Below are 24,854 nucleotides of genomic sequence, written 5' to 3'. Positions count from 1 at the left end.
CATGAATTTGGATTGGAACTGGCCCAATTCCAACCTCTATAATAATAACCCAATGTTAAGAATTCTGAAATTTCATGTGCAATGGTGTTATTTTGCAAATTCTAAACCCTAACTATTTTCTACTTTCCTCTTCAAGTGTTCAACATATTCCTAACTTTCTCTCTCCTCAATTATAAACCCTAGCTTTCTCTCCTCCACTAACGAATCTCTTAGCTTTCTTTTCCTCCATTAACGAATCTCTAACTTCTAACTATTCGATTTCCTCTCTGTAAATTCTATGGTAAGACAAACAATGGAGATGGATTTGAAATCCTAAATTTAAAATTCTTAAGTTTACCAAACAATGAATTTGATTTTAGATTCCATGATTTGAGAATACAAATTTCAAATGAAATGTTCATTCCCAAACACTACCTTACTGCAATTGTTCCATCAACTGAAGTTCCAAAACCACAATTAGTGCACAATTGGGCAAACCCCTACATGGGGTAAGATCTTGCTCTGGTACCATCACAAATACATCATTGGGCCTGCGGCTTGCCTGCATATACAAGCCCAATTAGAGGAGAGAGTGACCACATACAAGAGCCCAAACTTATAACCAATTGACAATATGAGGAGTAGTCCATTAAGCTTATATGTTAGTCATTCTCTCTATCTCTTTCTTCAATGTGGGAAAAACTCACATGTGAGATAACACCTTAACAGAATAGTGCAAAAGTCAAAATGTTTCACTCAAAAAGAAATAGAAGATGTATATCTTATGAACTAACAACTTCTGCTGATAAATTGATACTTTTTTTTTTTACAAATTGAGAAAGTGATTTTTTAAAATCATAGCTTTTGTTTATAAATTGATAAATATTTTCTATAAATTGATAGTTTTTGTTTACAAACTGATACTTTTTTTTTTTTTTTTTAAACTGATACTTTTATTCTTATAAATTGATAAAGTGATTTTCTAAACCAATAGTTTTTTTAGTTTATAAACTGATATCTTATATCTATAAACTGGTAAATATATATCTTATAAATTGATATTTTTTTTCTATAAACTAACACCTCTATTATATAAACTGTTAAATTAAGTGTTTAAACTGATAAGGTCATTTTTAAACTTATATCATGTGTTTATGAACTAATAGGTTTATAAACTGATAACAATATGTCAATAACTGATTACTCCCTCCGTCCCAAAATATAGCTCCCGTTTCCATTTTGGGTGTCCCAAATATAGTTCCCATTTTCATATTGAGTTCCACATTTTTCCGTAATTTGTCTAGAAAACCGTGTCCCGTCATTCATTTGCTTCTTGAATTTTGTTTTTTCCTTTATTTATTCAACCAAAATGTTACAATTAATGCTCTTTCACCAATTATTCTCCACTCTCTCTCCTAAAATCATCTTTTTCCATACAACATTTATTTAAATAAACAAAAAATCTTTACTATCCCTTTTATATTCTACTTGCATAAATTACCGTGAAAAAAGAGAAATGAGAACTATATTTTGGGACGGAGGGAGTATAATTTATTGAGACGTGTCTCAACCAAGACCTATTCATATATCAACACATCTCAATAACTAGTTAATCCAGCCAGTGGGTGGATATATAGGTATGTGCAAATAACAGTGCAATGTAGCAAACCAATCAACTAAAAATAGAGAAGCAAACAAATAAATATCAATACAAATTACTCCCTCTCTATTTAATGGAGTACTAAATAAGGATTTATCTATCTTATGCCACAAAGCATAAGATTAGAAACATTTATTAATTAAGAAATGTGAGTGGAGCTTGTATAATTATTCTTAAATTAATTAGTTCAACATTTTTTTCTTATCAATGTAACCCCCTCTCTTTGGAGTCCGAATCTTCTATAATTTTATTCAATAGTTAATATTATTCAATCTTTACTTTATATAATAAAATATCCAAACACCTCTCTTCTTTTTTATTATAAACTAGTGTTTAGGCCCGGGCGATGTCTCAGGGTTTTTCTGTGCTATAATTTAGTAGTAGTTAAATAAGTCATCTCATACTCATTTAAAAGTTATATCATTCATTATATGAATTTTGAAAGTTCTCTTTTCATACATCATCATTAATTTTGATTAGATAAACAATAATAGTTCCCCTCAAAAAAAATAAACAATAATAGTATAGTGAAATGATGGTTGTATCTGTTTCTTTCATACTTGAGGTTGTGAGTTCGAATGTTCACGTATGCTTCTTTTTTTTTACTATATGAGAAAGACGTGGATATAATGTTATTCAATAAGGGATGGTGGCACATGACACATATACGTTCCAAGGAATGATTCTCAATATATTAGACGTGGATACGACCTAGGCCCATATTTAATACAAACTTATGATCAGATTTTGTTTATAGTATTACTCACTACTACAAAAATGGCCAAAGAGACTACCTATAGGAGACCGGTTGAGGTTACTAACCCATTTCTTAAATATAGGAAACCATTGATTATCTAAAACCAGTCTCTTAAGTTTAACTATTTGACTAATTAAAAAAGTTGCTGTGAAATAAGAGACTGCTTCCAAGTAAAACCGGTTTCCTTGAAATATTTTAATTTTTTAATTCATTTTTTTTTCAACATAATACACTATGATACGTATATATTTTTCTTGATGTGATATAGGAGACTATTTCTAACTAGAACCGATTTCCTTTATAAAATATTTTAATTTTAAAATAATTACTCATACCAAATTCAAGCCATTTAAAATTCAAACTCTCCCGCCTTAACAAAATTCCCCTCGAAAAACTCCCACCCCATCAAATTAAAAAAAGTCTTCCAACTTCCCCCTACTTCCTCACTCTCCCAAATTATTTGGGACTTTCCCGCTTCATTCAAGCCCACGTACCAGTACCACAATTCATTTTTATTTTCACACCTACACTCTCTTTCTCTCTCCTCTTTTATGACCCTTCTACTTCGCTTCACTTCTCCGGTTGTCCCTCTTTCTTCGCCGCCTCACTCATCTCTTTCTCCTCACTCAAGCTCTCACAATGGCGAAATGAAAATTCGTCAACGAATAAACCTCATTCTGCTTCTGCTTCTGCTTCGTCGAATAGTAAGAAATCTAAGGTAATTGAGAGTGAACAGGTCGACAATAGAGGAAGTGAGAATATAGGCTTAGTTTTAACGAGGAGAGAGAAAATGAAGATTCTGCTGAATCTTCGGTGAGTTCTGGCCGGAAAATTGCTCGGAAATTGGTTCAAAATGAAGAAATGGCCGGAAAATTCCTTGGAGATTCTCTTCCGGCAGATGAAGCTAAGCAGCGGTGGGCGGTGGCCTCATCGTCATCTTCCGAAGGTTTTTTTTCTTGATTTTTGATAAAAAAAACTACATTTTTTTTTGGTAACTTTCTGATTTTTTTTTGTGTTCTTTGTGATTTAGGTTGGATAAGGATCAAAGAGACCTAAAACGTATGTTTACGATTTACATTTATAATCTTATTAAAGTTTATGAAGATGTATTGAATTTAGATCTTGAAGTTTTGTTATGTTATCTTCTTCAATAATACACTGTTCTATTGTAGTGTAAATTAAAAACTGAAATTTGGTGTAATTTTAGGTTTTTTTGTGTGTGAATAATTTGTTTAGGTTTGGTTTAGTAATTTCTCATGATGATTTTTAATTTTCCTATTGTTTTCTTCCTACTCTTATTTGCAATTTTGAGAGCTAATTAGCTCAAATTTGTATGCACTAGAGATTGCTCTAAAAATTATAAAATTAGTGATGTTAGAAGGCATTGGAAAAGTGTTGCGTGATGGAGAGTGAATCGACCAAAATTGTTGGAAAATTGTTGTGTGATGATGAATGGAACGACCAAGAACATAATTTTTTTACGGTTCATGTTAATCAACGGAATTATAAGTTCTGGTCCCCTTCTTTTGACTATAAGTTTTGATCGACCATGGTGGTGTGACTTTGTCTTGTTCAGTCCCTGTTCCTCAGCTGCCCAGGCTGCAGGAAAATGTTGCAAACTCCATGTTCTTCTGCTAAAACCCTAAGATGATGGCTGACTAAGTTAAAAAGGCTCTTCTATTTCGCCAATCGTTGTGTTATTGTGTAAATACTTAGGACCACTTGGGAAGTGATGCGCTTGATTAGTAATGTTAGCTGGTTTTGAGCTTTTGCATTCTATATATGTGTTGTTGGGGTAGTTTAAGATATAGCTTTAGTTGTCGGCTTGTTCACATCATAATTATTATTGCCTTTTGACATCTCTAGTTCAGAATATCTTTAGTGAACTTTGTATTGGACTAGTGAACTAGATATAGTGATTGAAGCATGTTAAACTGAATCATAACTAGATATTATATTATTACCGTCATCTTCTTTTTGTGCTTCTATTTTTCTTAAGAGTCATTTGTGTTGGAGTTCGAATTGCAGGCTATGGATTATCAGGGCGATGGATTTGAGGGCCGCAGCGCAAGACTATCGAGGGAAGAGAAAGTTGGTGAAGATGGGCTCCAAAGCCGTCCTTGGTGCTATGAGATGCTATGAGAGCAAGCTGACTGTCCTCTTATTATTTAAACAATCACTTATTCCCAATACATAATTGACGAGCTAAGAGATATGTGGGTGAATTATTTAAACTATCAAACACAAGATGATGAGGATTGAAGACGACGATCTTGCTCTTGTACATATTATTTGATTATTTTAGAATTTTAGTTTTAGTAGCTAGCATTAGATTATAGAAACTTTACTTTAAGACATTATTAGAAGAAATTGATGCTTTGAATGAAATTGATTTTGTATATAAATTAAATGTAGCAAATATTTTTTTGACGTGATGAATAAAGCAAGCAAGAATTTATGTTTAATGATATTATTGTGGCTATCTATAAATCATTATACAAACCTGTCAAAAAATTTTTCAAAAATATATTTTTTTATTAAAAAAAGCGTATATACAAGGAGCCGCAAATACATGATAATGTATGTATATTGTAACATTTTACTTAAAAAAAAACGTATAACAAACCTAAGAAACCGGTTGTCGTCAATAAATGGTTTCAAAGGGTTAGGAAAGGAGACTGGTTTTTAATGTCAAATGGTCTCCTAGCCTCTTTACATATTATATATACACTTATCTAAGAGACTGATTTTACCTGTCAACTGGTCTCCTAAATAAACAAAGAAACCAGGCATTTTAACCGGTCTCTTAACCTAGGACACCTGTGAGATGGAGATGTGTTATAGTCTGGTTTCCTAGGCCATTTTCAACTGGTTTCCTAGGCCTTTTTTGTAGTAGTGACTATAAATATAAAGGTAGTAATACTGTAGTGGTCAACACTGCTCTTCAAATGGTACCATGCATACATAATTAATTTTAATGAACATGCAAATTTATTTATTTTTAAGGACGCAATGGATATGTTTAATAACATTAACTAATTACAACACATATTTATAATTTTGTGAAAACATGGATCACTAAGAGATGTTAGATGATATGGTAATTTTTTTAAGGAAAATGATATACATAGCCCTTAGGGCTATGTATAAGGTGCTTAAAATGGAAATAAAATATTGAATCAAGCATTTATTACCTCAATTGATGTGAAAATGTGTCTTGAATTCTTAAACTGTTTCCATTTAAAGAAATGTATTTAATGCTTATATTTAACCCTAAGGGCTACATATATCATTACCCTTTTTTTAATATATTTGTATAGATGCTACTTATCCTATATCACAACGCATAAAATAGACAAAAACTAAATGAGTTCACTTAGATTTAATGCCTTGGAAATGAACATGAAGTAGTATTATATGCAGCCAGAAAATTCATGCGTGGTTTCCTCCCAATGAGCGCCTCACAAGTCAAACTTAGATTTAATTATACTTGTACTAAATTATCACAACACATACCATGTTGTTACAACCTGTACACTCCTGCCCTTATAATTATTTCACGCACTCAAATCATAAATCAAGAAGATTCCCGTTTTCAAACACCGGCCCAATTTTTTTTATAATTTTTTGATTATGAGTTTGATCACCAAATTTCCTTACTTACACATGTTTTGATCATTTCATGAACAAATGTATCACCTTCACCCCACTCATGAACAAAAAAACCATCAAACTCCACTTTATCTCTCCTACTTTTCACTACCTCACCTCAACTTTCTCTCTCCTATTTCTCTTTGCTACTTCAATTAATAATATAATTTACATATTAAAAATAAAAATGAATCATCTTATGATTACTTCAAATTATAATAATTAAGTATCCAAAATTAATTATCATTATTGGGTTATTAGTATAAATTATAGAGAAAAATGATGTATAAATATTTTTAAAGCGAGGAAGGTGAGGAGGAGAAGTTTTTTTTTTTTGTTCTGAAATGTATCAATATGGGTATCATTTCATAGAGGGGGAAAAAATATGAATTTTGGTATTTTTATTTTTATTTTTTGAAATAGGGATTTTCTAGGAAATTCCGTGGAAATTTCCACGAAATTTCCCAAAATTACACAGCAGCAGCCACGTGGCAACAGTCATGAGGTGATGAGTTTGTTCACCATGTAAACAATGACATGTTTTGTCATTTGGTGATGGATTTTATGTCACCAATGGGATGTATGTTTTTTTTGTTCAACCCAAATTTTCTGATTTTGGTGATGGGTTTGATCACCATTGGGAGTGCTCTTATTGTTTAATCCACAAGAAAATTCTTAACCAATTCAAGAAAATAGACATGGTCCTCCTTGAATTTCAGAGTTTTTTCGGAGATATATCAAGATAATATAACATTTTATCGTAATACACCTCACTAAATTTTTTTTGGAGCTATATCGATCAACCTAAATTTAAGTTTTGAAAAAAAGTACCAAAAATACTATTTCCGACAAGAAAGTCAAATTTCTGTCTTTTGACTTGGTAGGAACTTGCGAGTGAATAGAAGCAATTGAATATCACGTACTATGAAAAGATTAATTAAGCAATTCAAAAGCTGGAAATTTGACTTTCTCGCCAAAATTAGTGTTTTTGGTACATTTTAACAAAACTTAAATTTAGATTGGTATATTTCCACAAAAAAAAAAAAAAATAGTGATGTATATCTCCAAAAAATGATCTGTTACCCTAATATATCCCCGCAAACACTCTAAATTTCAAGAAATACGAAATAGATAGTTTCCAAACAAGTCTCATTCTCATACGCCCACAAAATAAATAATGTACAATGGCTATATTAGATTTGCTATCACGGTAACTTTTAAATCAATGTCCAATTTAACAAGAGGACCTTGCATTGTGTAACTATTTAAGTTCCAACGAAAAATTCCCTGGATAACAAACTGTTGTTTTCTTTAAACTTTAGTGACATTTTTCATTCAGGTAATTTTGATGGCAGTTTCATTCATATATCAAATGAATACAAAAGGAAAACATTTTCTTGCCTTCTTGGTTGTATATATATACACTTTATCTGTTTCATTATTATTGCAATATCAGCTTTGACACTTTTTTTTTAAGAAGTCATGTAAATAGGAAAGAGAAAGAGATTGAAAAAAGTGGGACATACTTCCTCCGTTTTTTAGATGAATGATCGATTTTGACTTTTGATACTATTTAGAATTTACATATATAACTTTGACTATCTTTAGTGATTTGTACTTAATGAAAAATTAATATAGTCATATTGATTTTGTTAGATTCGTCTCAATGTATATTTTTCAAATGTTAATTTCTGGTAAATTTTTGCTCATTGATAATTAAAGATATAAAAGTTCAAAATAGTAGAATGGCAAGTATGCTGAGAAGAAACGGGTCAATTTGAAAAACAAAGGAAGTATATAGTAGACGAGAGAGAAAAGGTATTACCAATAGATAAAATTTGTCCTTTGAAGCTGAACGGCTCATATTTGAAACTATTATGGTGACAATTACTCCCTCAGTTCCTTTTAATCTACGCGCTTTTCTTTTCTTTCTAATCTACACAATGTTGTTTTTTCTATTCTCGTTAACATGCTATATTTATATCTACTTTCTTCTCTTATTCCAATCATGTAATTCGCATTTTAATATTTTACTTTTTACATAGTTTCTCACCACACACACCTTTTCAATATCCTTCTAACATTTTTGAACTTCTTCCGTAATTCTCCCCCAAAGTTAAGTGAGTAAACTAAGGAAAGAACATATGTAGGCCCTGTTTGGCACTAGCGTTTGAGGTAGCGGTTAGCGGTTGGACAAGATTGAAACGCTACTTAAGAAAATTATGAGTGTTTGGTAAGGTAGTGGTTGTAGTAGCGGGTAGCAGTTGGAGTAGATTATGAGTAGCGATTGTGGAACGTTACTACAAGTAACGTTTGAGATTTAGAGGTAGCGGTCTAGCAAATAAACCCTATATATTAGCATAAGGTAGATTAATTAATTATTTTTTTATCTTTTACAATAATTCCAACAGCTACTTTTGCCAAACACTTCTAATTAAACAACTAATTCAATCGCTGACCGCTCACAATTACTAGTAGACAGCTAGCAGCTACCCCCAACAGCTACCGCTACTATAACCGCTAACAGCTACTAGAATCGCTAGTTTTGCCAAACATGCCCGTAGTATTTATCTTGTAGCTACATAAAGAACCTTTCTTTTTAACTATTTTAAGAAAAAATGACATGTCTTCCTTAGATTTGAAGAAAGACAAAATAAATATTTCCCAAAACAAGTCTCATAACTCCCACAAAAATGTCGGCTGCCACTTTTAACGTAACCTCCATCACCATGCACGAGCAACGTAAGTTCCTTCCTTCAATCTCTCTCTTCCACGTGCCCCCACACCCTCCAAGAAGCCTCATCAACGTATCATCCCATGCCACGTGTCCCCTGTTCTACAACCATAAAAGTAGCTCAACCTCACAAACGTCTTTTTTCATTCCATCCAAACACAAAACACACACACACAAATCCAACAAAAAATCCACAAAAAAAAAAAAAAAGTCAAATGTTACATAACTCGGATGAGTTGACTCGCCGGACATTGAGTTTTCCGGCAGTAAAACCTTGCAAGTCAATTTCCATAACTACCCTTTTCAACTCTATACTTTCTCTCTCCAAACAAATATGCAACTTCAAATCTCCTGAATTTGTTTTCACCTCCAACAAAAGAAATGCCAAGAATGCCCTTCGGTTAATCCAAGTTCTTCACCTTTTTCTAGAAGGACTACAAGATGCTGGGGTGCTTGATATGGTAGGCAAATCCGTCATTGCATCTTTTTTGGATCTCCATGTGGCGCTTCAGAATCTCAACTTTCTTTTACAAGATTGCACGCGCCAAGACGCGCGTGTTTGGATGCTCATGAACTACGACCGAGTGGGCGGACACTTTCGGGCCTTGCTCGGGTTGGTGGCTGCCTCTTTGGATGCACTTCCATCGGATGTGATTAGTGTTTGTGATAATGAGGTGAAGGATTTAGGTTCGTTTTTTATCCATCAAAGGAAGCGGGTCCTTTTTGAGGCCCAAAATGAGGATGATTGGGCCTCAAATATGGTGAAATCGGCATTGGGCCAGTTCCAAAACCGGGTCATACCCGACCCAAGTGAGCTTAGATTGATCATGAGCTACTTGGATATCAAGACTTGGACGGATTGTAATGATCAAGTCAAGTTTCTTGAGGAGGAACTCGAGACATATTCGAGACCCACTGCCAAGTTTTTGATCCATATGAGCCACCAATGCAGTACAAAGTACAAACCTGTTGCCAAGTTGATGGGTCTAATGGTATATTGTCGTTGTGTGCTCTTTGATTGCATTGATGGTGATGTTACAAGAGTTTACAACAAGATATCTAACTACAATGTTAGTTGCTTGAACCCGGATGATATCAAGTGCCCTATTTCACTAGAGATTATGATGGATCCTGTTACAATCTCAACGGGTCAAACCTATGATCGGATCAACATTATCAAGTGGTTCAAAGCGGGCAACCCCGTTTGTCCGAAAACGGGCCAGAGGGTCCAAAACTTAGATTTAGTGCCTAACATAGCACTCAAGAAGGTCATCAAGCAATATTGTTTAGAAAATGGGTTCCCCTTTCCAATTATTTCTAAACAAAAGAGATCAAGCAAAACAAATAATGCTAATTATGTAGCAGATTTGGCAATTGAAGAAGCTACTACAATGGTAGCTGATTTTTTGTCAATTAAGCTAGTAATGGGAACAATGGCAGAGAAAAGTAAGGCAGCCTATGAGATTAGGCTGCTTACTAAAAGGAGTGAATTCAACAGGGCATGCTTTATAGAATCTGGGACAATCTCATATTTGTTGAATCTCCTTTTATCTAAAGATTCAATAGCCCAAGAGAATTCTATGGCAGCCTTGTTGAATCTCTCCAAGCACCCTAAAAGCAAGCCCATCATTGTTAGCAATGGGGGCTTAACTCTGGTCATTAAGGTGCTCAAAAAAGGAATTAAGATGGCGGCAAGGCAGTATGCTGCCGCCATCTTATTCAATCTCTCCTCGATAGAAGAATATCGAGGATTGATTGGAAACAACTCTGAGGCAATTCCATCTTTGGTAGAATTGATCCGAGTTGGGAGTGATCAAGGCAAAAAGAATGCCTTAGTTTCCATTTTTAGTCTCTTGTTGCTCCCAAGTAATCATTGTAGGGTGCTCAACACTAAACTAGTCCCTCTTCTTATAAGCCTATTAGATGTTGTGGAATTAAGCGAAGATCTTGTTGTCAATTTCTTGGCAGTGCTTGCGGTCTTAGCAGAGAAAACCGATGGAGCTAGGGCAATCTTGCGCGCTAAGGCCTTGGATGGTGTCATAAGAATCTTGTGCTCGTCTTCATCTAGTTCTTCTAGGTTTGTAAAGGAGCATTGTGCATCATTGTTGCTTGCAATGTGTATAAATTGTGGGAGAGAAGTGATCGAGGTTTTAGTGAAGAACACTTCTCTCATGGGAGCTCTATATGCACTGCTCCTTGAAGGAACTACAGTGGCTAATAACAAAGCTAGCTCGTTGATTAGCCTTCTTCATGACTTCTCCGACAGGAGTTCATCTCAACTCATACCTCATACTTTACCACGCGAAAATTTTATTCCTGTGTGGTAAACTTAAGCCTACATATTCTTCAAAATCATTTTTTTTCTAAGTTGTAGATAGATATATACCACATAATATTGTTGTATTATATGCTGCTTCAGGGATTTGCTCAAATTTTTGAGAGCTAATCTTATAGTGTACGAGCTTCCATCTTTTTCGTGAAGCTCGTTTTGTAGAGATTGTGATATTTTTAAATTCTTATCAACAAGTGATGTACAAAAATTGCTATACATAGCAATAAGTATTGTAAGTTACTCTGTAATATGCTTGAGAAATTAGGTCGAGTTTTTCAGGGCTAATATGTCATAGTGTATGAGCCTCCAACTTTTTAATGAAACTCATTTTATAATGTCAACTTTATTATTGGATATATTATGTAAATTAAACTTGTTAATAATATAAGTTCGTTCAAATTTCTTATTTTTAATACTTTAATACAACATAATGACGAGACTAATTACAGTAATTCAAAAACCTTCAGAATTTATCTTTCATAACCCAGATATGGCATTTGAGAGAATGTGTTGCATGTACAGGTTGGTTGACACGGTGGAAAGTGTGTGGTGATTGGCTGTAGTAGTAGCTCCCATTGTTGTAAATGCATCAGTCAGCTTGTTGTACAGCCATGCTGCTACCAATGTGACCTAATACTAGTTTGTGTGCATCTTATCCATAAAGACTTCTTCGGCATTTCTATAAGATATATTCCTCTGTGTGACTGTGTTTTAGCTTTTTATATGCTATATCCCGTCGTTTTTTCTTTTAAATTGTAATCTTGAACTTTTCTTTTATGAGACGACCCTACCTTTAATATAAGTATAAAGAATTGAAAATAAGAAACTAACAAAAAACCTAAAATTAAATTACAGGAAGAATCTCTATTATATAAGGCAACACATGGGGGACACCAAAAAATAAAAAAAGAAAAAAAAGAAAAAAAAATAGAGGATAACTTACCGTTTCATTTGAAAGAAAAAAGGGGGGGAAAGTAGGACATTTAAAATATCAGTTTTTTGAGAAAATAAAATGTAAAAACAGTTTTTCTACCCAATTAATTTTATTTTCTACTTCATTTGTTATCACACGTTATCGCACGCATTATCAGGGAGAGAAAGTAAAATGTTGTGAGGAAGATTATTGTTCTCCCCCTTAAACTATATTCTCTACTAAAAAAGTAACTATATTCTCCACTAGTGTTTGTGCGAAAATAATGGACAAGGTAGAAACTAGAAAGTTGGCCACACAGCACACTCACCAGTCAGCGCACTAGTTGCCCGAGGGCCGAGTCCAACTTTTTACATAGTGGACTGAAATCTTTTTTCCTTTACATAGCCTTAAGGTGTCTTAAAAGACAGGGGTCGTAGTTATGGATGTGCAAAGAGCTCCTTCATACAGGGTTTCTGGTTTAAAATATTTTAGTTTATTTGAAAGGGCTCAATTTGAAAAATATAATGCTTTGTATAAACCGCAAACGCTCCACATCTTCGTCTCCGGACTCCATAATTCACGTTATCCCATATCATCTTGCTCAATCTCTTTCATCAAAAAATCAATCTTTTATATTTTTAACTTTGGTATTGTCATTAATACTTTTTTATAATTATCAATAATAAATCAATCGATCAATTAGTATTGATTCTCATTACTCTCTATGAAAAATTATAGTCTTTTTCTATCATTAAGGGGAAAAAAATGTGCCCAAATTCCATTATAGAATAGGGCCCCGTAAATAACCAAGACCGTCTTGCTAAAAGATATAAAGTGGATGAATAGTTACTTTGCTCCTTTTGAACCAATAACTCCTTGGATGATACTTCAACTCTCCTGCATGTAATCTCGTCTACATTATCTGCCCTTTTACCTTCTTACACAAAAAGTTTCAGGTTGATATCCTTGGATCAAATGAGCCAAAACCAAGACAAAATCGAACCAATAGCCAAGCCAAGAATCAAGAACACCGCAATCAATATCCCAGTTGTTTCCGCATGTTGAAGTTGGACCCTTTTCGGAGCTAAAATCATCACAACACTAGCAAAGTACCCAGTTGTAAGCCCCAACAAACATGTCAAGCTTATCACAGGAATCTCGGTTCGAAAAAATTCAGGACCATCCAAGCATCCCAAGTACAAAGGGTAGAACAACAATCTAGCAAAACATGCACCCAAGGCAATGTTTGCATTGTCTAGAAGATACACAGCAGTCAAAGACTTGCCAACAAAATCGAACACATTGAAGCAAGTTATTAGGAGAATTGCATACCAATCTCCAAGAATAATAGAATGTACATCTTCAGTCACTGAGCCAGGAAAGATTGATAAAGTCACAATATATATGAGGCTGACACCAAAACCATACCATTTAATTTTTTGCATAATCTCCCAAATGGAACCAGTAGATAAAGAACAATCATTCTGATCGCGTTTATTCTGGCTTACGACCTGTGTTCGAAGCTTGTTGTAGTGCTTGATTATAGGAAGGTGACTTACCACATTATACAAGAAAATGCAAATGACAACAAATAAAATTGCGACGATGAAGTATAGGATTGCACTATCCCTTAAACCATGGATATCTTGTGGATACACTGCTTTGGTAAAGATTCTCATAAACGAAACAAGAACCCCTACACAACAATAAATGCACATCGTTGGTTCATGTAATGTTATGTGCACATAAATCTAGATTGAACACACATTATAATAATCAACCAATGAAAATAAGTGGCACGTATGTAATGGTACGTAAAATATGGGACAAAAGATTTAAGTTCCACGAGATCTTGGTCAAGTATTGCAAGGCAAACACTTAATAGCATGGTGCGAATTTAGAAGATATCTATCTCCAATCACCCTCATTTGACAACATTCAGAACCTATATATACCTCTCGAATTTAGGATTATAAAATAGTCCAGGAAATGATATATGTAGTCCTAAGGGCTACGTATAAGCATTAAATACATTTCTAGAAATAGTACTATTTGAGGAATTGATAACACAATCACACGTCAACCGATATATAATTAATCAATTTGACTTGTGTGGACCTGGTTCACAGTAAGATTAGTGTGCATCAAGCTCACGCACGTGAATCGGGACACACACTTGACACTACTATAATACACATAAACCCATTCACAAACAGGTATACTATATAAATAGAAGTACACTATATCACAAATAAATACACTATATCATAAAAAAAAAACACTATATCACATAGAAACACACTATACTACATTATATCGAAATTGAGACTATTATCCTAATCTTCTATAACAGGTTCAATTGTACAATCAACTATAATACACATAAACACTATATCACAAACAGATACACTATATCAAAAAGAAACACACTATCACAAATACACTATAGCACACTATCACAAGTAAACACACTATAGCAGAGAGATACACACTATACCACACACAAATACACTATATCGAAATGGACAAGCTAATCCTAATCTTCTACAACGGGTTCAATTGTACAATCAAATATATCAAAAAAACTGAAAAATAGAGTAAGAACTTGAATAGGAAGAAAATGAAGCAGTTATGAGAGAAACTAAAAAGGCAAAGAAATATGAGGAAAGAGAAAGACAAAATAGTAGAAGTTCTAATCATTAAAAGCTACTCACGCTTTCGGACATTCCCGTGGCTCGAGCTCTGGATTCCACGGAATGCCTCCTAGAGACATGGTAGGTCATGGGAAATGAGTCATGTGGCTTGGAACGAATATATAGATGTATTTACGTTCATTTCGAGACAATTTTTGGGTTTCACGAGAAATGAAAAAAATGGGGTGTTTAGAGACTTTTCGAAGCAACACAAATGGTGCCAAGCACTTGTGCAACTATACAAGTAACGTATACATTCCATGGAATGTTTCGGGAGAAAAATATTGGTCCCGAAAAAGTTCAAAAATGCCCCAAAAAAAAAACCAAAATTGAAGGTTAATACTGCACGCTTTCGGACTTTTCCAGGGCCCAAGCTCCGGATTCCACGAGATGCCTCCTAGGGACATGAGAGGTCATGGGAAATGAGTCATGGGGTTTGGAACAAATATATGGATGCCTTTACGTACATTTTGAGGCTATTTTGGATTTCATGAGAAATGAACAAAAGGGGTATTTAGAGGCTTTTCGAGGCAATGCAAATGGTACCAAGCACCCGCGCAACGTTACAAGTCATGTCGACACCCGAAGAAACGTTTCTGGAAAAAAATATGACCGGGCCCGGAGAAGTCCAAAAATGTCCCAAAAACAGCCAAAATTGAAGGTTATAATACACGTTTTCGGACTTTCCCGGGAACCAAGCGCCGAACGCCACGGATGCCTCCTAGGGACATGGGAGGTCATTGGAAAGGAGTCATGTGGCTTCGAACGGATATATGGATGCCTTTACGTTCATTTCGAGGCAATTTTAGGTTACACGAGAAATGAACAAATGGGGTATTCATAGACTTTTCGAGGCAACGCAAATGATACCAAGCACCCGTGCAATGTTACAAGTAACGTCGACACTCCCGGGAATATTTCGGGAAAAAATATGAACGGACCCGGAAAAGTTCAAGAATGCCCCAAAAAACAACCAAAAATTGAAGATTATAATACACGCTTACGGACTTTTCCAGGCCTGAGCTCTGGATTCTACGAGATGTCTTATAGGGACATGGGAGGTCATGGGAAAGGAGTCATGGGGCTTGGAATGAATATATATATATGGATGCCTTTATGTACATTTCGAGGCAATTTTGGGTTTCACGAGAAATGAACAAAAGGGGTATTTAGAGGCTTTTCGAGGCAATGCAAATGGTACCAAGCATCCGCGCAACGTTACAAGTCATGTCGGTACCCCTAGAAATGTTTCTAGAGAAAAATATGACCGGACCCGAAAAAGTCCAAAAATGTCCCAAAAACAACCAAAATTGAAGTTATAATACACGTTTTCGGACTTTCTAGGGACCCGCGCTCCAGACGTCATGGGATGCGTCCTAGAGACACCAAAGGTCATTGGAAAGGTTTCAGGTGGCTTGGAACGAATTTATTCATGCATTTACGCTCATTTCGGGACAATTTTAGATTACATGAGAATTGAACAAACGAGGTATTCAGAGGTTTTTTGAGGCAATACAAATGGTGTCAAGCACCTGCACAACGTTACAAGTTAGATCGGCTTTCCTAAGAATGTTTTAAGAGAAAATATGATCGGACCCAAAGAAGTCCAAAAATGTCCCAAAAACAGCCAAAATTGAAGGTTATAATGCATGTTTTCGTACTTTCCTGGGGTCCGAGATCCGAACGCGTATTATAAGTCACGTTGACACTCCTGGGAATGTTTCGGGAGAAAAATATTAACGGGGCCGAAAAAGCTCAAAAATGCCCCAAAAAACAAACAAAATTGAAGGTTATAATACACACTTTTGTACTTTCCCGCGGCCTAAACTCCGGATTCCACGAGATGCCTTCTAGGGACATGGGAGGTCATGGGAAAGGAGTCATGGGGCTTGGAACGAATATATTGATGTTTTTACGTACATTTCGAGGCAATTTTGGGTTTCACGAGAAATGAACAAAATGGGTATTTAGAAGCTTTTCGAGGCAATGCAAATGTACCAAGCACCCGTGCAACGTTACAACTCATGTTGGTACTCCTAGAAAAGTTTCTAATGAAAAATATGACCGGACCTGGAGAAGTCCAAAAATGTCCCAAAAACAGCCAAAATTGAAGGTTATAATACACGTGTTCGTATTTTCCCGGGGTCCGAGCTCCGAACGCCACGGATGCCTCCTAGGGACATGGGAGGTCATTGGAAAGGAGTCATGTGGCTTCGAACGGATATATGGATGCCTTTACGTTCATTTCGAGACAATTTTAGGTTACACGAGAAATGAACAAATGGGGTATTCATAGGCTTTTCGAGGCGACGCAAATGGTGTCAAACACCCCTGCAACGTTACAAGTCATGTCGACACTCCTGGAAATGTTTCGGGACAACAATATGAACGCACTCGAAAAAGTTCAAAAATGCCCCAAAAAAAGCAAAATTGAAGGTTATTATACACGCTTTCGGACTTTCCGCGGCCCAAACTCTGGATTCCACGAGATGCCTTCTAGGGACATGGGAGGTCATGGGAAAGGAGTTATGGGGCTTGGAACGAATATATTGATGCTTTTACGTACATTTCGAGGCTATTTTAGGTTTCACGAGAAATGAATTAAAGGGGTATTTAGAGGTTTTCGAGGCAATGCAAATGGTACCAAGTAGCCACGCAATGTTACAAGTCATGTCGGCACTCCTATGACTAAGCCTAGAGAAGTCCAAAAATGTCCCAAAACAACCAAAATTTAAAGTATAATACTCTCTCTCTCTCTATCCCTACTTTTTACACTTTCCGTTTTCATCTGTCCCAGAATACACTTTCGTACTATTTTATGGGACGGAGGGAGTATCATCTAAAGCTACGTGTCCTGATAAATGTCAAGAGTATTTTGGGACAGAGGGAGTATATAACATCTATTGGATGCACATTAATTAATGCTTATTCATTGCGTAATATTTCTATAGTACTACATTTATCATTTCCCTAATCTAATTGGTGGGACAAATTGACGGATTCATAACTTCATTTATCAAACATATCTACTTGTTTAGGAGTACTACATTTATCATTTCCCTAATCTAAAATACTGAAGATTGAAGGCAAACCTGAGGCAGAAGTGCCAGAAAGAACAGCCTGCATGTAACGGTCCGGCAACTCAGCAGCAGAGCCCATAACACCACCCTCAACAAGCGCATTAGCTACACCGGACAGGCCCACAGCCCCAACAGTAACATAAAGCCCATAATTAAGCCCACTTCGGCCCTTAATGTAAAACAAATCAATAAGAGGCACCACAAGAAGGGCCAGCAAGAAGAGGCCCAAGCCCAAGTTGATACGAACATAAGCATTGAACTTGCGAAAGTAGAAGATAATGAGGAGAAAAACAAGGGAGAATGAATAGTAAACAACGGAGAAGATTCGATTAATACTTTGATCAGGATAAAGGTAGTGGAAGTAATCAACGGCTGTGATGAAAGCATTCCATGGAAGTAGAAAACCTGTTCCTAGTATGAAGTAGATGATGTATGCTAAATTTAAGGAATCTTGTGGAATAATGATGTTGTTTTCCTTAGATATAATCTCTTCATTATTATCATGTTTGTTGTGGTTGTGGTTAAGAAGAGAAATTGTGGCTTCTTCTTTAGCTTCCATTTTCTTTAGTTGTGACTACTTTTGACTTCTGAGTTTTCTAAAGTTGTGACTTGTGAGCCGGGCCACTAAAATACTAGATTTTGAGTTGTGGTTTTAGCATGTTTCCATGATATAATTGGTTGGGTTGGCAATTGATATTTTGTGGCAAGCAAGTAAAAGTTGTAGTTTGATATAGTTGGGTAGTGACTTGCATATTAAGATGTAAGAGTATGGAATCTCTTACATATATTTTGGGAGAAATGGGGATGATAGGTAGGAATGGCAAACCAGTTTGGATCTGACCCTACTTCGCTTCAACCCGAACAAAAACATCTGAGTCGACTCCGACTAGCTAAAAAGTAATCTGACTCCGTTTAAAAAGTTTGAGTCCGAGTTGGAGGATGGTTGGGTCGGACTTAAAATCCACCTTCTTGTAGGGTCGGAGTTGGATTATGTATAATCTGGTCCATATTCGACACATTGCTATCCCTAATGACATGTGAGGTGTCTCTTTTTTTTTCTTCTAATTGTATTATTAGCAAGAATTGAGTAAGTCATCTAATTTCAATTATATATGCATATAAAACATTATTATAATTTATTCTAGATGTATTTCTAAGCTATATCGAACTCTTTCTTTCTTGCTTTAAGTTTATAATGAAAAAACTGGTGATGAATAATTTAATAAGTTTTTTTAAAAGTAACATTCGCATCAATGATATGTTAACTCATATTGAAATGACTATATGAGCTTTATGTTTTCTATTGAAAGTCGTAAGTTCAAATAGCTCAATGGTTAAATCGAGCTCAAAATTTGAGGATCCAGTTCCGTCAAAAATGGATTTGGATCTACGGATGAGTAAGGTCCATTACCTACTGCCATCTAGGATATTCTATTATCTAGGATAAATTCGTCATCCTCAACACTATATATAGGACTTTGAGTCTCTAACCCCATCATGAACGTACGGTACCCTTCATCTTTGATATGTGTGGAAAACAAAGAGGTAACAAGAAAAATGAACAAAGAGAAAAGATATCATGACGACCCATCGAGTTATTAAGTAGATATTACTCAGATTTGATATCGAGTTCTGGCCAGTTGCCGATCCATGCACAACGCTTAAGGAAAACGAAAGATCCAATCTCATGTAAAATTATACTTTACTCTCTACTCTCTTCGGATTAGTATAAAAATGTTCCTTTTAATTATTGCACTTCATGCTAATCAGAAGAAGACAACTACGGATATTTGACAAATTCAAACATAAATTTCTCATAAAATTACTGCTCGCGCGATTCACATTGAATTAAATATAACGTACATTTATGTGGACATATCTGCGCAAAATTCACCGCATTATCTTGGAAGGGGGCATATTATATTAAACATCTCAAATCTATCTGTCCTCATTTTCCCCTATAGTACTTTTCGTAATATATTTTAGTGTGAAGTATTTTTTAGTGGAAGGGGAAGTATTTTTTTGTGGACAACTTGATATAAAAATAACATTATACATTAATGTACATGTATGCCTTTACATCTAAGTTGGTTTTCTACTTTTTATTGAATGTATAGTGTCAATTTCATCTATAACGACTAAGGGAAAAAAAAAGTCTATCTCATTTCTTTTGGCTCTTCCCTAAATTATAAAATATGGTCTTAGTAATAGGGATGATGGTTGTTCGATTGAGATATACTTGGGGTCCCTGGGGTTCTTGAAGTCATGGTTTTTACATCCCGGATCTCCATAGATCGTCCCCGGGCTCCTGAGAATCCCCAGACCCCAGGGAGCTTTAGACCCTCGTTTTCTTCGTTCCCACTTTTGTCTTCCCTTGGCTTGCTTGGCACGACCCTCGGTAGGCCTACGAAGGCCTCCGGTCGGCACCACATGCCCCTTCGAGGGCACGAGTGTGCCTTCAAAGGGTCTCCCACGATCCTGGGGGCACCCCATGGGAACTGTTGCCCGAGCCCCACGGGCGCCCGAATTCGTGGACTAAATCCACGGTTTTTCATGTTTTTGGGCAATTTTCCGACTTCCCCAGCCCGGTGAATTTTTTCGTCTCGGACCTCCCTAGTTTCCCTAGGGTGCCTGAAGATCCCCCATGGGGGATCGGGCCTTCATTCTTTCCCACTTTTGCCTTCCCTTAGCTCGCTTGACATGACCCTCACTCAGTCTAGGAGGGCCTCCGGATGGCTCCCCATGCTGGCCTTCTAAGGCATGGGTGTGCGATTATTTATATGTATATTGTAATCATGTCATATATATGTGTGTATTGCAATCATTGTCAATGGATAAGTTCTAAATATATGGTTGTACATACGATATTATCCAATATCAACCAGCGGTCGAACCCCGCGGGTGCGGTGAATTATCAATCACTTCCCCCTTGTCTTTGAGATAACCTATGCAAAACATACATCATTCTCTTTTGGTGTTAAGTAGTATACTTCGCCATAACAACAAAAGTTTGATGCCACGAAGTGTTCGAGTCAAACCTCACCGTCATCTTTACTTAGGATTTGGGGGGGGGGGGTTATTGGAGTGGGGGACGAATCGAAGCAACATAGGGCTGAATCTCAGTGGATCATGACAATAATCTGATAACGAGAGGGAACATGAAGGACACGAACTTCACCATGTGCCACCTTCTCGCGTACAAACAAGATATCCATCTCAATATGCTTTGTACACTGATGTTGAACAGGATTGCCAGAAAGGTAAATCGCACTAACATTGTCACAATACACCAATGTAGCCTTCTTAAGGGGACAATGAAGTTCCAAGAGAAGGTTATGAATCCAACAAGACTCGGCAACAACATTTGCCACACCACGGTATTCAGATTCTACACTAGAACGGGACAAAGTGGCCTGGCCTGGCGTGTAGAAGACCAAGAGATCAGATTGTCACCCAAGAAAATACCCTAACAAGACGTAGAACACACCACGGTATTTAGTTCACCCTTATTCATCTCCGAAACCACAACGGGAAATGGAAATAGGTTTAATCTTGCAAAAAGAATCTAGTTTTTTGGTTTGTTTTTGCAAAGAATATTTTAAAAGTTTTTTTTCGCAAAATTGAACTTTTAATAAGGTTTTTTCCCGCAAATTTTCTTATTATTAATAAACTGAACTTTTGCTTCACCCGTTTTTGTATAATTGCAACATTTTGTATGACTTTTACGCTTGTTAATACATACATTACTTTCACCATAACTACATCTAATATACACATTCACACTAATCCAAACATATAGTACATGATAATATAAGTTCTATATATAGTGGGGATAAATATAATCAAAGTTAATTAGTATATAAGTAGTGTAAAAAGTAAAATTTGCTTGAAAAATAGAGTTAGAGAGAGAAACTCTCTCCTCTCTCTAGGTTTTTCAATGAAACAGTAACGATTTCTGGAATTTTGAGCTTCTTTAGATGCAATCATCTTAGCCATGGCGAGAACATCAAAACAACAGAAATCACACAGTAAACCAAAAGGACCTATTTCGGATTCAAATGCGAAGAAAACGAAGTCAATGGATGAGTTGCTTGGTGTGCAAGCAATGGAGGTCGAAATGAGGGATGGTAATGAAGAAAATGATGTGCTAGAGCTGCAGAGAACTCAAAAATCTCACAGGATGTTTTCAAAATGGTTATCCTCGATGAATACGAATGCTGAGAAGATTGATAAGGAACAGAGGAGTAAGCTTAGCTGGGCTGATCGAAGTGTAAGGGAGGTAGAACCTATCCCGATTCTGCAATTCTCAGATAATGAGGTATGTTCAGAAAACTCTGACCCTATTGATGAAGATAGATGTATTGAGAATGTTAATAGGGATAATACAATGAGTGAAACTGTGAAAATTGAGCTTGAGGATGTTCAGCCTGAGGTGGATTTTTGGAGGTCATCAATCATATGTTATGTGATTGGTGCAAATCCACCACCATTGGTGATGGAAGGATTTGTGAGGAGAATTTGGAGGAACAAGAAGGTGGATAAGGTAAATATGTTAAAGAGAGGGGTATTCATTGTGCGATTTACAACGATGGAATGCAGAGATCAGGTCCTAAGTGGGAGTGCTAATTTCTTTGATAATAAGCCCCTTATTGTCAAGGCCTGGGATCCTGATATGGATGTGATGAAACAGAACTTTGAAGTTCTCCCTATATGGATACAGGTGATGGTGGATTTTAAATACTGGAATACATCATGTTTAAGGAAGTTGGTGAGCCCGGTGGGGAAGTATATCAAGGTAGATCAAGCTACTAAGAAAAGAGAGAAGCTCCAATTTGCTCGAGTTATGATCGAAGTTGCAGTGAATCAGGAATTTCCTGATCAATTGAACTTCATAAATGAGAAAGGAGTGGAGGTGGTGTATGAGATCAAGTATGAATGGAGACCTACCATTTGTGGTAATTGTAAGAAAGTGGGACATACACAGGAAGACTGTAGGGATAAGGGTGGAAAGGTGAGTAGGAAGGTTTGGCAACAAAAACAACCTGCTAAACAGATTATAAGTCCTGCACCAAGCAGGTGGAGGAAAAAAATGAAGATGGATGCAAGTGAAGGTTAGAGCTAAAGTGCAGGAGCCTCAGAAGATAACTACACAAAATGCCTTTGAGATACTGGATAGCTTACAGAATGAGGAGCTCATGGTGGGGAACATTGATTGTGGAGCAAGGAAGGGTGAACAAGGGAGAGGGAACTCTCCAAATGAGAATGGATAGCATATTGTTGGAATGTCAGGGGTATCTCTAGTGTTAATAAGCAACTGGATGTAAAAATTTGCTAAACACTAGAGCCCTGGGATTAGTTAGTCTTATTGAGACTAAGGTAAAAGTTAATAAGATGGGAGATTGTATAAAAGGCTTTTTAGTGGGTGGTGTTTTTGCTCTAACTCTGCATATCACCAGAATGGCAGAATTATAGTTGCATGGAATGCATTATCATTCCATGTCAACATTATAGCAATGTCAGCTCAAGTAATTCATTGTATGGTTGAAGGGGTGAGTAGTAAAACAAAATTCTACTGTTCTTTCGTTTATGCCTTTAATCAGGCAGATAGAAGGGAGGGACTATGGAGGGATCTGATGAATTTTGAAGCACAGATCCACTTACCATGGCTTGTTCTAGGTGACTTTAACTGTATGATGCATAGAGAAGAAAGAATGGGTGGAAATGTAAGAGAAGCAGAGTTGTTGCCTCTGAGAGAATGTGCAGCTAGATGTGGGTTGAGTGATCTCAAATCTACTGGAGCATTCTATACCTGGAATAATAAACAGGAGGGAGAGGCCAGAGTCTTTAGTAAGTTGGATAGGGCTCTATGTAATGATAAGTGGCTGGAGATGTTTCCTACTTCTGAAGCTTGGTTCATGCCTGAAGGGTTGTTTGATCATAGCCCAATATTAGTGAGAGTCCATAAGGAAATAGTGCAGGGGAACAAACCTTTCAAATACTATAAGATGTGGAGTAAAGCTCCTGATTTTCAGAGAAGGGTTAGAGATGCTTGGTCCACAAATGTTACTGGCACTGCAATGTTCTGTGTAGTCCAGAAACTGAAGCTGGTTAAAGAAGAAATGAAGCAGTTGAATAAGGAAGTTTGCAAACATCCAAACTGCTGATACTCGGCCCTTGAAAAGCTACTGGATTGTCAGAAGAAGCTCATGGAATGTAATGATCTAAGCAACAGAGAGATGGAAACAAAGGCAGCAGCTGAATATAGGAGAATTCATGAGAATTTTCTATCATTCTTGAGACAAAAAGCAAAAGTAGAATGGATTGTTCATGGTGATGAGAACAGTGCTTTGTTTCACAAAGCTATCAAGCAGAGAAGACTTCACAATACAGTTTATGGCATTCATGATAGCTCTGGAGTTTGGAAAGAAAATGAAAGAGTGAATGAGGCTTTCATTGAGTATTACAAGATGTTACTAGGCACAGCAAAAGAGCATGAGACTCGAATAAGCCAGGAGATTATGGAAAGAGGCAAATTACTTACTGAAGAACATCAGCATAGCCTTTTGGAACCTGTGACAGGTGAAGAAATCAAGAAAGTGCTATTTTCTATTCCTGGGGAAAAATCCCCTGGGCCTGATGGGTTTGGAACCCACTTTTTCAGAGACTCGTGGCACATTGTGGGGAATGATGTTATTCAAGCAGTTAAAGATTTCTTTCAGAATGGAAAACTCCTTAAAGAAGTCAATAACACTCATATCACTTTAGTGCCAAAAGTGAAATGCCCAGGACATGTCACTGAATACAGACCAATAGCATGCTGTAATGTGATATATAAAACTATCACTAAAGTTATATGCAACAGATTAAGCAAGATACTACCAGAGATCATTGCTGAGAACCAGGGAGCCTTTATCAAAGGGAGGTTCATTGCTCATAATGTGCTGATTTGTCAAGATATGGTGAAAGGATATGGTAGGAACAAGGCTAGTCCTAGCTGCATCATTAAGATGGACTTGAAGAAAGCTTATGATTCAGTTGACTGGAATTTTATTGAA

At 36.2% G+C, this 24,854-nt stretch overlaps 2 protein-coding genes across 2 annotated transcripts; one reads left to right on the top strand and one right to left on the bottom strand.

Annotated features, from left to right (window-relative positions):
• Positions 1 to 8,945: 8,945 nt before the first annotated feature.
• Positions 8,946 to 11,455, top strand: LOC104897403 (U-box domain-containing protein 19). Its single transcript, XM_010684271.4, has one exon. The coding sequence runs from the start codon at positions 8,997 to 8,999 to the stop codon at positions 11,106 to 11,108; it is 2,112 nt and encodes a 703-aa protein (XP_010682573.2). The 5' UTR covers positions 8,946 to 8,996; the 3' UTR covers positions 11,109 to 11,455.
• An 87-nt stretch (positions 11,456 to 11,542) lies between these two features.
• On the bottom strand, positions 11,543 to 18,542 carry LOC104897402 (equilibrative nucleotide transporter 1). The gene is made up of 2 exons (XM_010684270.4): positions 17,812 to 18,542; positions 11,543 to 13,722 (listed from the first exon to the last, which is right to left on the bottom strand). Exons 1-2 carry the CDS (start codon positions 18,356 to 18,358, stop codon positions 12,998 to 13,000), a joined length of 1,272 nt encoding a protein of 423 aa, XP_010682572.1. The 5' UTR covers positions 18,359 to 18,542; the 3' UTR covers positions 11,543 to 12,997.
• Between the last annotated feature and the right edge of the window lie 6,312 nt (positions 18,543 to 24,854).

Source organism: Beta vulgaris, chromosome 6, assembly GCF_026745355.1.
Source record: "Beta vulgaris subsp. vulgaris cultivar EL10 chromosome 6, EL10.2, whole genome shotgun sequence".
In the NCBI taxonomy this organism is placed as follows: Eukaryota; Viridiplantae; Streptophyta; class Magnoliopsida; order Caryophyllales; family Amaranthaceae; genus Beta; species Beta vulgaris.
The sequence above is the reverse complement of the archived record's forward strand: the minus strand, read 5'-3'. Positions and strand labels throughout refer to the sequence as shown.

Excerpts from the sequence above, each read along its gene's own strand:
- LOC104897403 (XM_010684271.4), top strand. The coding sequence starts at position 8,997 with ATGTTACATAACTCGGATGAGTTGACTCGCCGGACATTGAGTTTTCCG.
- LOC104897402 (XM_010684270.4), bottom strand. The coding sequence starts at position 18,358 with ATGGAAGCTAAAGAAGAAGCCACAATTTCTCTTCTTAACCACAACCAC. Across the intron at positions 13,723-17,811 it reads TTCTGGCACTTCTGCCTCAG|GGGTTCTTGTTTCGTTTATG; the intron begins GTTTGCCTTCAA and ends ATTGTTGTGTAG.